The 13,945-nt window shown below is 47.5% G+C and overlaps 1 protein-coding gene across 1 annotated transcript in view; it reads left to right on the top strand.

The window, feature by feature from the left end:
* The window catches only part of LOC141271988 (uncharacterized), a 49,567-nt gene extending 36,126 nt beyond the window's left edge, over nucleotides 1-13,441 (top strand). The window contains exon 7 of the mRNA XM_073682250.1: nucleotides 10,866-13,441. Coding sequence (XP_073538351.1) covers nucleotides 10,866-12,073 — 1,208 coding nt within the window. The 3' untranslated portion in view covers nucleotides 12,074-13,441. The remainder of the gene's footprint in view (nucleotides 1-10,865) is intronic.
* The last annotated feature ends 504 nt before the right edge of the window (nucleotides 13,442-13,945 follow it).

Genomic DNA, 13,945 nt, shown 5'->3' with positions numbered 1-13,945 from the left:
GCTGGTTCGTTCGTTCCATGTCTCTAATCCAGGGAAACCTGTTTCTGATTGTCCGGAGGCCAGTCGTAGAAGGGGTACTGTCACGGGTGTGTCAGACAGTCGTCCTGCATCCAGCTGTAGAAGGTCATTGCATTTGGCTCTGCAGGCACCTTCTTGATCTTTTCATCTCTGTAGTGTAGTGATATCCTTCTCCCTCTAGGACCTAGCAGTGACCTCAACTTCAGCTGCGAATTGACACACCCTTGCTGGATGTTTAAATACCTTCAGTTTCTCCAGAGAGTCACCGGTGATAGCTCTAATTTCCTCTGTCCTGAAGTACTAGTAGTCGGATAGTGTCTTCTTGGAGTCCCCTTGGCGTGATCTTTCTAGTGTCTTCTCAAGCTAAGTGTATTCCCTTGTCTGTTTACCAGTTTGTCTTTACTTGCAGTGGGGGCTGACTAGTGGGACATATGCACACAGATAATTTTGCCCCAAATAAAAAAATGGCAATGCAATGTTTCAGATGAAACATTAGGAATTTTTTGGTGCAGTTTTTAAGAGTATTTAATAAATTTGCATATTTTAAAGGGTTCTATTTACACTTTTTGCTATTTCCCTTTAATTGGTTTATTTGACCGAATGTCTGCACCCGAACAAAAAAATAAATAAATGAATAAGAAAACGTCCCTATTCCCTATTGATACCTAGCACCTGTCCCTATACTATAAATATCAGCCAACAGCGGTATTATCTGCTGAAAATGAGTGTTCATTGTCGTCACATACATCTCTTCCACTGTCTATAACTTGATTGTTTTTTTTCAAAAAAATCATTGACAGATTCTAACAGTCCAGACTGATCTGTGACTCTCACCACTGAACCTACAGCCAGGCATGGCCTTGTGTGACAATGGCCAGAACCTGGTGGCAGCTCTGAAGCTTGGCAACCTCACACAGGTACCATGCCTGGCCCACGTGCTCAACTTAGTTGTTCAGCAGTTTTTCAAAATCTACCAAGGGCTTGTGTGCCCATTTCCGCAAGTCAGCTACAGCTTCTGCCACCCTGGCAGTGCTTCAGCAGCGTTTGGAACTTCCAGGTCACCGACTGGTATGCGATGTCACCACTCACCACGCGTTGGAACTCAACATTACGTACCTTGGCAAGGCTTTGAGAGCAGCAGAGGGTAGTAGTTGAATACCAGCTACAACATGCCCATCGGTATTCCAGTCAGCCTCCACGCATAAGAGCTAATGAGTGGGCATGGATATCTGACATCTGGTTCGTTCTCCAAAACTTTGAGGACTCGATGGTGAGCGACGATGACTCCATAATCAGCATAACTATTCCCCTTCTCTGTCTACTGAAATGCTCGCAGCTCACAATTAAAGAGGAGCCTTTAATTGATCCGAACTGCAGCTGAAAAAAATAAATACATTCTATTCCCTATTGTAACGGGTCTGGGAGGTGGAACCACAGAGCAACTATACAAAGGAGCAGACCTTGTAAGGAAGCGGGTGACACCCAGGGAAGGCAGGCAGGCAGTCACAGCTAGTGACGGGGACAGTCTCTGGGTAAGAGGGCAGGAGGTCACGGCAAGTGACGGGGACAGTCTCTGGGTAAGAGGGCAGGAGGTCACGGCAAGTGATGGCTAAGCCTCCAGGTAGGCCAGCAGGCAGGTAACGGGTGGACGCTCCCAGGTGAGCGGACGAGAGTCTCTGGACAAGCGGGTGGTCACAGCAAGTGACGGCAGAGCCTCCAGGTAGGCTAACAGGCAGGTAACAGGTGGACGCTCCCAGGTGAGCGGGTAAGAGTCTCTGGACGGGCAGGTGGTCACAGCACGTGATGGCAGAGCCTCCAGGTAGGCTAGCAGGCAGGTAGCAGGTGGACGCTCCCAGGTGAGCGGGCAAGATTCTCTGGACGGGCAGGTGGTCACAGCACGTGACAGCAGAGCCTCCAGGTAGGCTAGCAGGCAGGTAGCAGGTGAGCGCTCCCAGGTGAGCGGGCAGACGGATCCATAGACAGACTGGCAGGGCTGGTAGGCAGACTGTCGGACCGCAGGAATAACAGCAGATAGACACGAGTCAGGCAGGTATCAGACAGGAAACTGGCAGGTAACTGGAAACGGGACCTGAGGGCTGAAGCAGAGTGAAGAACTATGCTACAACATTGCTCGGGCACCTCCATCTTGGAGGAGGTGCTTTATATATGGAGAGGTCCTCCGGAGAGGTCCTCCCTGCCTCCTGCTGCCTCCGGCTAGCAGGAGGCAGGGACGCCGACGCTACAGTACCCCCCCTTTAGGCCCCCCCTTTTTTAGGCCAGACAGAAATTTACCAAGGATGAGAGGGGCATGGATGTTCTCCCGGGGCTCCCACGTTCTCTCCTCAGGACCAAACCCCTTCCAATCTACTAGAAAAAAGGTCTTTCCTCTTACCCTTTTGGTGGCCAGAATGTTCTCTACCTCAAACTCGTTTTCAGCGGAAACCGGAGCAGGAGGCGTACCTGTAGACTTGGAAAAAGAGTTAAGTACCACGGGTTTGAGGAGAGATACATGGAAGGAGTTAGGGATCCGCAAGTTGGCCGGGAGTTTCAATTTATAGGCCACCGGGTTGATCTGTTTGATAACCTCCAGTGGGCCGATGAACCAAGGCCCTAACTTGTAGGAAGGAATCTTGAGCAGGACATACTAAGACGAGAGCCAGACTTTATCTCCAGGACGGAATTGTGGAGGATCCAGGCGTTTTTTGTCAGCGTGTTTTTTCATCCGCTCGGACGACTGAAGGAGTGCGGATCGGGTACTCTCCCAAATGGAGGAAAATTTGCTAACGAGAGATTCCGCAGCCGGATTGTCCACCGAGATGGAGACGGGAAATGGGATCCGAGGATGCTGACCGAAGACTACAAAAAACGGGGATTTGGAGGAAGATTCGCTCTCGTGATTATTGTAAGAGAATTCGGCCCATGGTATGAGATCCACCCAGTCTGAATGGTGGGCATTAACGAAGTGCCGGCGGTAACTGGTCAGGATCTGATTGATCCGCTCCACTTGACCATTGGACTGTGGGTGGTAAGCGGAGGAGAAGTCCAGGGTGACGTCTAGCAGCTTACATGTGACTCTCCAGAAGCGTGAGGTGAACTGAACCCCACGATCCGACACGATGTGGAGGGGCAGGCCATGGAGACGGAAGATGTGGCGGATAAAGTCTTTAGCCAGCTCGGGTGCATACAGGAGGCCTGGCAGGGGAATGAAATGAGCCATTTTGGAAAATCGGTCAGCGACCACCCAAATGACCGTACAACCGGCAGAGACAGGGAGATCTGTTATGAAGTCCATAGCCATATGCTGCCAGGGGGCAGCAGGTACTGGAAGAGGAAGGAGGCGACCGGCTGGCAGGTGTCTCGGAACCTTGTTGCGGGCGCAGGACACACAGGCAGAAACAAAGTCTATTACGTCCTTGTGCAGGGTAGGCCACCAGTAGTGCTGGGTTATAAGCTGGAGGGTATTTTTCTGACCGGCGTGGCCAGCTACCTTAGACGAGTGACCCCAGTGTAGGATCTTCTCCCGATCAGGTACCGATACGAACGTCTTACCGGGAGGGAGACGATTTAGACTCACGGGGGCCACCTGCATTACTCTGACGGGATCGATAATGTGTTTAGGCTCCTCCTCAAGATCAGACACCAGGAAGGATCGGGACAAGGCGTCAGCTTTGATGTTTTTGTCAGCCGGGCGAAAATGAAGAACGAAATCAAAGCGGGCAAAAAACAAGGACCACCGGGCTTGGCGCGGGTTAAGTCTCTGGGCGTTCTGGAGATAGGCCAAGTTCTTGTGGTCTGTGTAAATTATTACTGGGTGAAGAGCCCCCTCGAGCAGGTAACGCCACTCCTCCAGTGCCAGCTTAATGGCCAATAATTCTCGGTCTCCTATAGAATAATTGCGCTCAGAAGAGGAGAAGAGTTTGGAGAAAAAGCCGCAGGTTACCATTCTTCCGGAAGATGATTTTTGGGTAAGTACCGCCCCGGCTCCGGAGGAGGAAGCGTCAACTTCTAGGAAGAATTGTTTGTTGCCGTCCGGACGATGCAGCACCGGGGCAGAGGAGAAAGCCTGTTTTAAGGAAAGAAAGGCTTCCTCTGCTTCGGGCGGCCATTCTCTGGGATTAGTACCCTTACGGGTGAGCGCAGAGATAGGGGCAGTCCGGGAAGAGAAGTGCGGTATGAAGAGGCGGTAATAGTTGGCGAAGCCCAGGAACAGCTGAATAGCCTTCAACCCCTCTGGTCGGGGCCACTTCTGGATGGCAGACAGTTTCTCAGGATCCATTTGTAGGCTGGTCTGAGAGATTATGTAGCCCAGAAATGGAAGAGAGGTCTGCTCAAAGATGCACTTCTCATATTTAGCGTAGAGGTGGTTCTGCCTCAGCAGGACCTGACGAACATCCCTCCGGTGAGTAGGAAGGTCCGGAGAGAAGACCAAGATGTCGTCCAAGTACACCACCACGCAGGAGTAGAGAAGGTCACGGAAGATGTCATTGACCAACTCTTGAAAGACGGCAGGAGCGTTACAGAGACCGAAGGGCATTACAAGGTACTCATAGTGGCCGTCCCGAGTGTTGAATGCCGTCTTCCACTCATACCCCTGACGGATACGGACCAGGTTATACGCCCCACGGAGATCCAGTTTGGTGAAGATTCTAGCCCCCCTCAGAAGGTCAAATAATTCAGGAATGAGCGGGAGGGGGTATTTTATTCTTCACTGTAATCTGGTTAAGGCCTCTATAATCTATACATGGACGGAGTGAGCCGTCCTTCTTTCTGACGAAGAAGAAGCCTGCTCCCGCCGGGGAGGTAGATTTCCGGATAAATCCCCGGGCCAGATTCTCCTCAATATATTCTGACATGGACCGGGTCTCTGCAGCGGACAAAGGGTAGATACGCCCACGGGGAGGAGTAGAGCCGGGTATCAGGTCGATTGGGCAGTCGTATGGTCTATGAGAGGGTAATGTCTCTGCTTCTCTTTTATTGAAGACATCCGCATAAGACCAATAGGGAACCGGTAGACCGGGTAGATTGACTGGGGTAGGAGAAGGACGAGCAGGATGAACGGGAACTAGACAAGTCTTATGGCAGTCCTGTCCCCAGCGAAGGACTTCTCCGGTCTGCCAGTCAAGCACGGGTGCATGTTTCTGGAGCCAAGGTAGGCCTAGCAAGAGTGCGTGAGAGAGTCCAGGCAGAACATGAAAGGAGATGCTCTCAGAATGCAGCATTCCCACCTGTAGAGTTAGAGATTCGGTGATGAGTTGGATGGGATGTGGTAAGAGGCCCCCATCCACGGCGGCGACAGATAAAGGTACGGCCAGAGGTTTGGTGGGAATGCGGTATTTTTCTACCAGGGATTGAGAGATGAGATTTCCAGCAGCTCCTGAGTCAAGTTGAGGCAGTTCAAAATAGCGGTTCTCTCCGCAGATGATAGAGACTGACAGCATCCGGGATGGAGAGGGTTTACTTTTCTCTAGGGCGACCTCTCTGAGTGATCCTAGACACAAGCGTTTCCTGACCTCTCTGGGCAGGAACGGATCCGGTGCTCCTTACTGCCACAGTAGAAGCAACTCCCCTCGGCACGGCGTAAGTCTTGACGGGTATTGACCATCTTGGTCTGGTCGACCTGCATAGGCTCAGGTGAGTTTGCCTGGGGAGTAACGGAGGGAGAGACGGGTTTCTGGAAGGTAGGGGCTAGACGTGGAAACCTCCTCTCACGGGTGACCTCTTTGGCGCGCTCCTGGAACCGGATGTCAATCCGGGTGGCAAGTGTTATTAAGTCATCGAGAGTGGTAGGAATGTCCCGACCGGCGAGTTCATCTTTAATACGGCCGGACAGACCCTCCCAGAAGACAGACACCAGGGCGTCGTTATCCCAGGCCAGCTCCGAAGCAAGGGTACGGAACCGTATGGCATATTGACCCACGGAGAAATTTCCTTGATGGAGGCGTAGCAGAGATGATGCGGATGAGGTCTTCCGTCTGGGTTCGTCGAAGACTTTCCGGAAAGCCGTGAGAAAGGCTGGCAGGTCGGACACCAGGGGGTCTCCTCTCTCCCATAGAGGATTTAGCCAAGCCAGTGCCTCCCCCGTGAGATGGGACATAAAGAAGGCTACTTTGGCCCGGTCGGAGATAAACTGGTGGGACAGGAGTTCAAAGTGCAGGGTGCACTGGTTTATGAAGCCCCGAGCTTGAGCGGGATCGCCTCCAAAGCGAGGAGGTACAGAAAGCCGGGGTCCGGGGCAGGATACCATGGTGTTGGTGGGCAGCGGCGCTGCCGGGTTGCGAGTCTTGACACTAGCGGTGGTTGCTGGTGGAGCAGTCAGAGTGTCCAGGCGAGAGTTGACATTCCGCAGGTGACTCAGGATGGACTCCTGTTGGGACCTCTGCCGGGACAGTTCATGACATAGGTCCGAGAGCGAGGGAGCTTGGGTGCCACCGGGTTCCATGGCCCGAGCAAACTGTAACGGGTCTGGGAGGTGGAACCACAGAGCAACTATACAAAGGGGCAGTCCTTGTAAGGAAGCGGGTGACACCCAGGGAAGGCAGGCAGGCAGTCACGGCTAGTGACGGGGACAGTCTCTGGGTAAGAGGGCAGGAGGTCACGGCAAGTGACGGGGACAGTCTCTGGGTAAGAGGGCAGGAGGTCACGGCAAGTGATGGCTAAGCCTCCAGATAGGCCAGCAGGCAGGTAACGGGTGGACGCTCCCAGGTGAGCGGGCGAGAGTCTCTGGACAAGCGGGTGATCACAGCAAGTGATGGCTGAGCCTCCAGGTAGGCAAGCAGGCAGGTAGCAGGTAGACGCTCCCAGGTGAGCGGACGAGAGTCTCTGGACAAGCGGGTGGTCACAGCAAGTGACGGCAGAGCCTCCAGGTAGGCTAACAGGCAGGTAACAGGTGGACGCTCCCAGGTGAGCGGGTAAGAGTCTCTGGACGGGCAGGTGGTCACAGCACATGACGGCAGAGCCTCCAGGTAGGCTAGCAGGCAGGTAGCAGGTGGACGCTCCCAGGTGAGCGGGCAAGATTCTCTGGACGGGCAGGTGGTCACAGCACGCGACGGCAGAGCCTCCAGGTAGGCTAGCAGGCAGGTAGCAGGTGAGCGCTCCCAGGTGAGCGGGCAAGAGACACTGGACGGGCAGGTGGTCACAGCTCGTGACGGCAGAGCCTCCAGGTAGGCTAGCAGGCAGGTGGCAGGTGAGCGCTCCCAGGTGAGCGGGCAGACGGATCCATAGACAGACTGGCAGGGCTGGTAGGTAGACTGTCGGACCACAGGAATAACAGCAGATAGACACGAGTCAGGCAGGTATCAGACAGGAAACTGGCAGGTAGCTGGCAGGTAACTGGCAGGTAACTGGAAACGGGACCTGAGGGCTGAAGCAGAGTGAAGAACTATGCTACAACATTGCTCGGGCACCTCCATCTTGGAGGAGGTGCCTTATATATGGAGAGGTCCTCCGGCCATTGGCCGGGGACTCCTTAGGGCGGCGCGCGTGGCCCCTTTAAGAGAGGGGGAGAACGCGCGCCCTAAGCACGGTGACCGGGGAGGAGCGCGCGCTGCCAGCAGAGCGGGAAGAAGACGCCGGGCACGGAGCAGAGAGGTGAGGGGAACAGCGTCCCTGCCTAGCAGGAGGCAGGGACGCCGGCGCTACACCTATTAATACCGTTGTTTAGCTGAATTCAGTATATGAACAGGTGCTAGGTATCCTCTGCTGTAAATGAGTGTTGATTGTGGTCACATACATCTGTTCCACTGAATGTAACTTGATTGCTTTTTTACAAAATCTCATTGACAGATACGTGTTTTTACTGTGATCTGCGCTCAGAAATTCATCAAAGCAGGGAGGGTTGCTTGCGTACCTACACTGTTTGGTGCTGCCACATACAAAAAAAAAGCTCTTTTCAGGGCCGATTCAAATATATCTTATATTCTTCAATATTACCTCTCTTATCTGCAATTCGGGTATGGGGAGCTATCGCACAAAGGATAGCATATTGCAGGCATCTAGTCAGGGATTATTGCCTTATAGTCCGTGTTGCTGCGACCAAAATAAAATAAAGGAAAAAAATTATATTCTATTGCCTATAAGGCTATGTGCCCACAATGCAGAAATGCTGCATATTTTTTCCGCTTCTCCCTGGCAGGAAAAATGCATGCAGTTTTTACATGCGTTTTTCCCGCCAGGTAGAAGCGTTTGTCAAGCGTTTTTGCATGCATTTCTGCATGTGGGTTATCAAGCGCTTTTGCAAGCGATTTTAGCATCACTTGGAAAGTGCTTGACAACATGGTCACAATATATAAATTCATGCAGCCGGCATAGATTTATATAGTGTGACCAAATAATAGTTAAAAAAAAAGAATAAGAATGGTAAAAAATAAAGATTATACTTCCCTTCTGATGGCCCCCGGTCTCCATAGCGATGCATCCGGTGTGTTGTATCGGTCGCGGTAGTGTGAAGGACCTGCGATGACGTCATTGAGTTATGTGACAGGTCACGCGACCTCCGACGTCAGTGGCCGCGTGACCTGTCACATGACTAAATGACGTCATGGCAGGTCCTCACACCACCGCAAGCCGTACAAGAGACCTCACGCATCTCTGAGGAGGCCGGGGGACATCGGAAGGTAAGTATAATCTTTATTTTTTATTTTAAATTCTTTTTTTTACTATGGTACCTGGATCTGGAGGAGAGTCTCTTCTTCTCCAAACCCAGGTATCATCCGCACATAGAAACGCTTAATATCCATGTGTGCAAATGTGCTGACACGAATATTAAGCGTTTCAATGCAAGTCAGTGGCGGCAATTACGCTGCGTGTCCGCAAAATTAATGGACATGCTGCGTATTTTTCCGCAATGATAATCCGCAGCGGAAATTTCCGCAGCATGTGCACAGCACATGCGGATTATCATTGGGGACCATGGGGCACGTATTACCAAGCGTTTTTTAAGCGTTTTTGCTGCGGAAATTCCGTGGCAAAAACGCTTGAAAAACGCATAGTGGGCACGCAGCCTTAATACTGCTGTTAGGTGCATTTAGTATATGGATAGGTCCTAGGTATCATCTGCTGGAAATGAGTCTTCATTCTGGTCACATACATCTGTATATAACTTGATTGCTTTTTTCAAAAAACTCATTGACAGATTTTCACAGAGATCTGTACTCAGAAATTCATCAAAGCAGGCAAAATTGACTGATTTAATGTGTCCATTCGCAGTTTGTCTGTAGCTTCTGTATGTAAGGGGTAGTGGTGGGAGACTTTACGCTACTGTAGCTGGAATTACAACTTCATAACTCTCCAGTACTTTGTTTCTATCCATTTCTGGGTGCTTCTTGAAGTATGTTTGGGGTCATTGTCATGCATGCAAACCCAGCTTTCTAACACTTGGCACTACATTGCGACCCAAAATCTTCACATTTCATTATGCTTTGCACACAGTCAAGGCACGAAGTGCCTTTATTTATAGGCCTCATTCCATTTACAGTGAACAGTTGAATGATGTGTTTTAACAAAAAGCTCTATCTTGGTCTCATCTGTCCACAAAACACCTGCTGGCCGTCTAAAAATAGTGGAGGCCACCTACTTTACTGGCACTTTATAAATTGTGAGGGCAGCCTGCTGGCCCTCCAAGTTTAAAACTTTACAGAATATATATACAGAAAAGAAAATGTGACCACCTCAGATGGATACATTATATTGCATAGCCGGCTGCTGGCACTCCAAAAATGCTTAGTGAGGGCTGGCTTCTGGCCCTCAAAAAATGTAAATCTAAAATTTGAGTGAGGGCCTCCGAATGGCCCTCTGATAATAGTCAGGATCACCTGCTGGCTCGCTAACAATAGTGAGGGCCGACTGCTGGCCCTCTATAAATAGTGAGGGCCACCTGATTGATGGCCCTGAAGAAAAAAAAATGGGACTTTCAGGGTCCCTCCTTCATAAATTTAACAGGATGTGTCTGATCATATCTCATACATCACATGGCCAGATAAGGTGTTAAAATTACATTTACTGGTGAATGTATTTTTCACCGTTGAAAGCAATGCGAACGTGCAAAACGCAGCAAAAACACTATGTGGGAACATAGCCCAAGTTGTGGAGGAGCATTTGTTTTCTGTTGTTTATTTTGCCTTATATACAATTCATTATCCTGAAAAGAATGTTTCTTACCATTTTTTTACAGGAAAATCCATTTTATCTTCGTTTTTGTATGTTTTATTGTCAGTCTGTAAAAATGGCGCAATACTCTAACAACATTGTTCACAGCAACGACCTTCAATTCGGAAATGCTTCCAGGGGTCTTCCCTATGCTATTCCCATGCTATTTCAGCACTGTTTACATCGATTTGACCAGTTTTTAGACCCCTAACTGACCTCTGGGGGGAGTAGCCACCAGAAAAATGCTCGAGTTTCCCGAGCATTACAATTTGCTCGACCCGATTAATGAGTACCCAAGCATTTTAGTGCTCGCCTATCACTACTTATGAGTTAATGACAAATGTGCTTTGCTCCGTACTAGAGTACTCATACCTGCCAAAGAATGTATGTCATGAGCTGGAGTCCCTTAATAAAACTAATTGCAAGCCCCTTTCTGCGTTTTCTCTGAACATGTAACTTAAAACGATTGGTGAAAGGTACAGTGGAACATGAACTTACACAGAAGGAGGCTACAATAGAGAAGTGAAAATTTGAAAAAGCAATCTTTTCATCCCTGTTTTTTGGTCTACTGTCTTAGTCTGTTAATGATTGAATTGCATTACAGTTTATATAAAAATGTTCTAAAGTATATAATAATATAAATATTAATATAATTCCAATGCAGTGTTATTGAAAAATAATAAAATCAGTTTTATTCTTGGCAGATGACTGTACCAGGAGCTCAGAAGGACATCTGATAGGCTCAGATTTTGCAACAGATACATGTGAAGAACATGACATTATACCCAATACACCTCAAGCCAAGGTCCTTTCTTCTGCTTCATCAAAGACAAATATGCAAAACAAAAGTCACAGAAGAGCTGCTGTACATAAAAATGCTTTAATAGGGGAGAAACCATTTTTATGTTCAGAATGTGGAAAATATTTTAATCAGAAATCAAAACTTGTTCAACATCAGAGAATTCACACAGGGGAGAAACCATTTTTATGTTTAGAATGTGGGAAATGTTTTAATCAGAAAGTAAAACTTGTTCAACATCAGAGAATTCACACGGGGGAGAAGCCGTTTTCATGTTCAGAATGTGGGAAATGTTGTTGTACGAAATCTGAAATTGTTCAACATCAGAGAATTCACACAGGAGAGAAACCATTTTCATGTTCAGAATGTGGGAAATGCTTTTCTAGGAAATCACATCTTGTTACACATCAGAGAATTCACACAGGGGAAAAGCCATTTTGGTGTTCAAAATGTGGGAAATGTTTTACTGAAAAATCGCATCTTGCTACACATCAGATAAGTCATGAAAGAAACAAAGCGTTTTCATGCTCCCAATGTGGAAAATGTTTTAAACAAAAATCAGTTTTAATGATGCATCAGAGAATTCACACAGGGCAGAAACTATTTTCATGTTCAGAATGTGGTAAACAATATAGTATGAAATACAAACTTGTAGCACATCAGATAATTCACACAGGAGAGAAGCCGTTTTTATGTTCAGAATGTGGGAAATGTTTTAATCGGAAACAAAATCTTGTTAGACATCATAAAATTCACACAGGGGAGAAGCCATTTTCGTGTTCAGAATGTGGGAAATGTTTTTCTACGAAAGGTGAAATTGTTCAGCATCAGAGAGTTCACACAGGGGAGAAGCCATTTTCGTGTTCAGAATGTGGGAAATGTTTTTCTAGGAAATCTGAACTTGTTGCACATCTGAAAATTCACACAGGGGAGAAATCATTTTCATGCTCAGAATGTGGGAAATATTACAATACAAAATCAAAACTTGTTACACATCAGAGAAGTCACACAGGGGAGAAGCCATTTTCATGTTCAGAATGTGTGAAATGTTTTACAGACAAATCATATCTTGTTAAACATCAGAGAACTCACACAGGGAAGAAGCCATTTTAATGTTTTAGGTGTGGAAACTGTTTTGTAGAGGAAGGCTACTTTCACAATTTCAGTATTTGTAAGTCAAAATCAGGAGTGGAACAATAAGAGGAAAAATATAATAGAAACAAGTGCACCACTTCTGCATTTCTGACCCACTCCTGATTTTAGCTTACAAATACTGATGTAAAATACTGACCAAATACTGAACATGTAAACATGGCCTTAGTCATAGTCTTGTTAGATATCATTTAACTTATAAAGGGCAGAAACCAGGGGACACGCATTACTATTGAGAAATCAGGGTGAATGTCTAAGCCAAGGGTGCACAACTTTTTTTGGTCCAAGGGCTACATTGTCATAATGAACTAATCCGGGGAGCCGGACTAAAAATTAAGGTAGTATTACCTTCTGTAGCATTGACGGCATATCGAAAGTATAAATTCTACTTACAGGACTCTTCCAAAAATCAGCACTGTAGTGGTACGTTCACACTGAGCTTTTTTACAAGGATTTAGATTGCTTTCACATTGCGCTTATCTTCACATTCGTGGGTTCTGTCAGAACCCATGAATGAACCCCCCTGCAAAACGGGATTTGGATGTACAGTATGCGCCGACAGGACCATAGACTATAATGGTGCCGGCAGAGCGAACATACGCTCTTGACATTCATCATTTTCAGACGTATACGCCTACTGGAGGTGGACACCCAGACATAGTAGACTGCACCCTAGGGAAGACCTTCCTCTGTTCAAAGCAGGGGTCCCAGACTTTTTGGAATCAGTGATGAATATTGTGGTTTGCATCGATCTGATTTTTATGGGAGGTATACTTTCAGCATTGTAGCAAAGGGATGAACATAACGCATTCACTCACATTACCGTAGGGCCAGCAGAAAACCTCCAACTTAATATTGGTCCAATGGATGATGCTATCATGCCATGTTTCATATCTAGAAAGGTAAAATCGTGATAGGAAACATGACAATATTTACCGTCTGGGACCTCCAGGGGCAAAGATATCCTGGAAGTTTTGGATCTCATAATCTAACAGACTTAACAAACCTCGCAACCAGCCCCATATGAGCTCATCAAGGGTAGGTATGTTGTGGGCATAACCTTGAGCTAATAAGAATCAGAGTTTAGGTTTCTTTTTTTGTTCATTTTTGAAAGACACAATTCTCTGTGAAAGTGTTCCATTTCCTAATCGGTTTCTCTCCATAAAGATAAAATCCATTCCTGCAACATCAGGTTTAGTACTCCTATTTTGTTATTCCTTATTATTTTATGTAATTGTATATACCGTATTTTTTGTTCCCATTTTGTAACACCTTTGTATATTTTTATAAACGCTGCCTACCTTTTTTGATTAAATATATAAAATTGAATAGCTCTTTTCCTCTTGCTGTGTAAACCGGACCCCTGAAGCCATATGCTACAAGTAATGGGTGTCCAATCGGCCTATATAAACGATTGGTGCTGGCAGCTAGTAGTTCTTTTTTTAATGTGGAGTTGGCAGTGACCATACCACTGTCAATAGACATATTCCATGCGCTGAAATCGGAGGTGTATATACCATACGCTCACTTTGAGTTCCCCATTAACTGGCCTTGTAATGGAAATAGCCTCGGTCTCGTCCATCGCTCGTCACTCATGTGCGTAATTTTCCTCGCGATTGATTGCAGCAGAGTTGTTTTCCCTGACAAATTGGTGGCAGCGGCGGAATCTGCATGGTCTCTCTGGTGTTCTTTTTGACAAACTGGTGGCAGCGAAATCAGAGGTAATCTGTGCAATTCCCCCTGATATTATCCATGACATGCACCAACTAGAGTGCTAAAGTGTTTCTTCAGGGTGTTCTCCTTTCTGTTGACAACTTTTATCTGAGGCTCTTC

Source organism: Phyllobates terribilis, unplaced genomic scaffold (assembly GCF_046119375.1).
Source record: "Phyllobates terribilis strain yellow unplaced genomic scaffold, ASM4611937v1 Scaffold_5__5_contigs__length_657084704, whole genome shotgun sequence".
Lineage (NCBI taxonomy): Eukaryota > Metazoa > Chordata > Amphibia > Anura > Dendrobatidae > Phyllobates > Phyllobates terribilis.
Note: the sequence above shows the minus strand (reverse complement) of the source record. Positions and strands in the feature narration are given on the sequence as shown.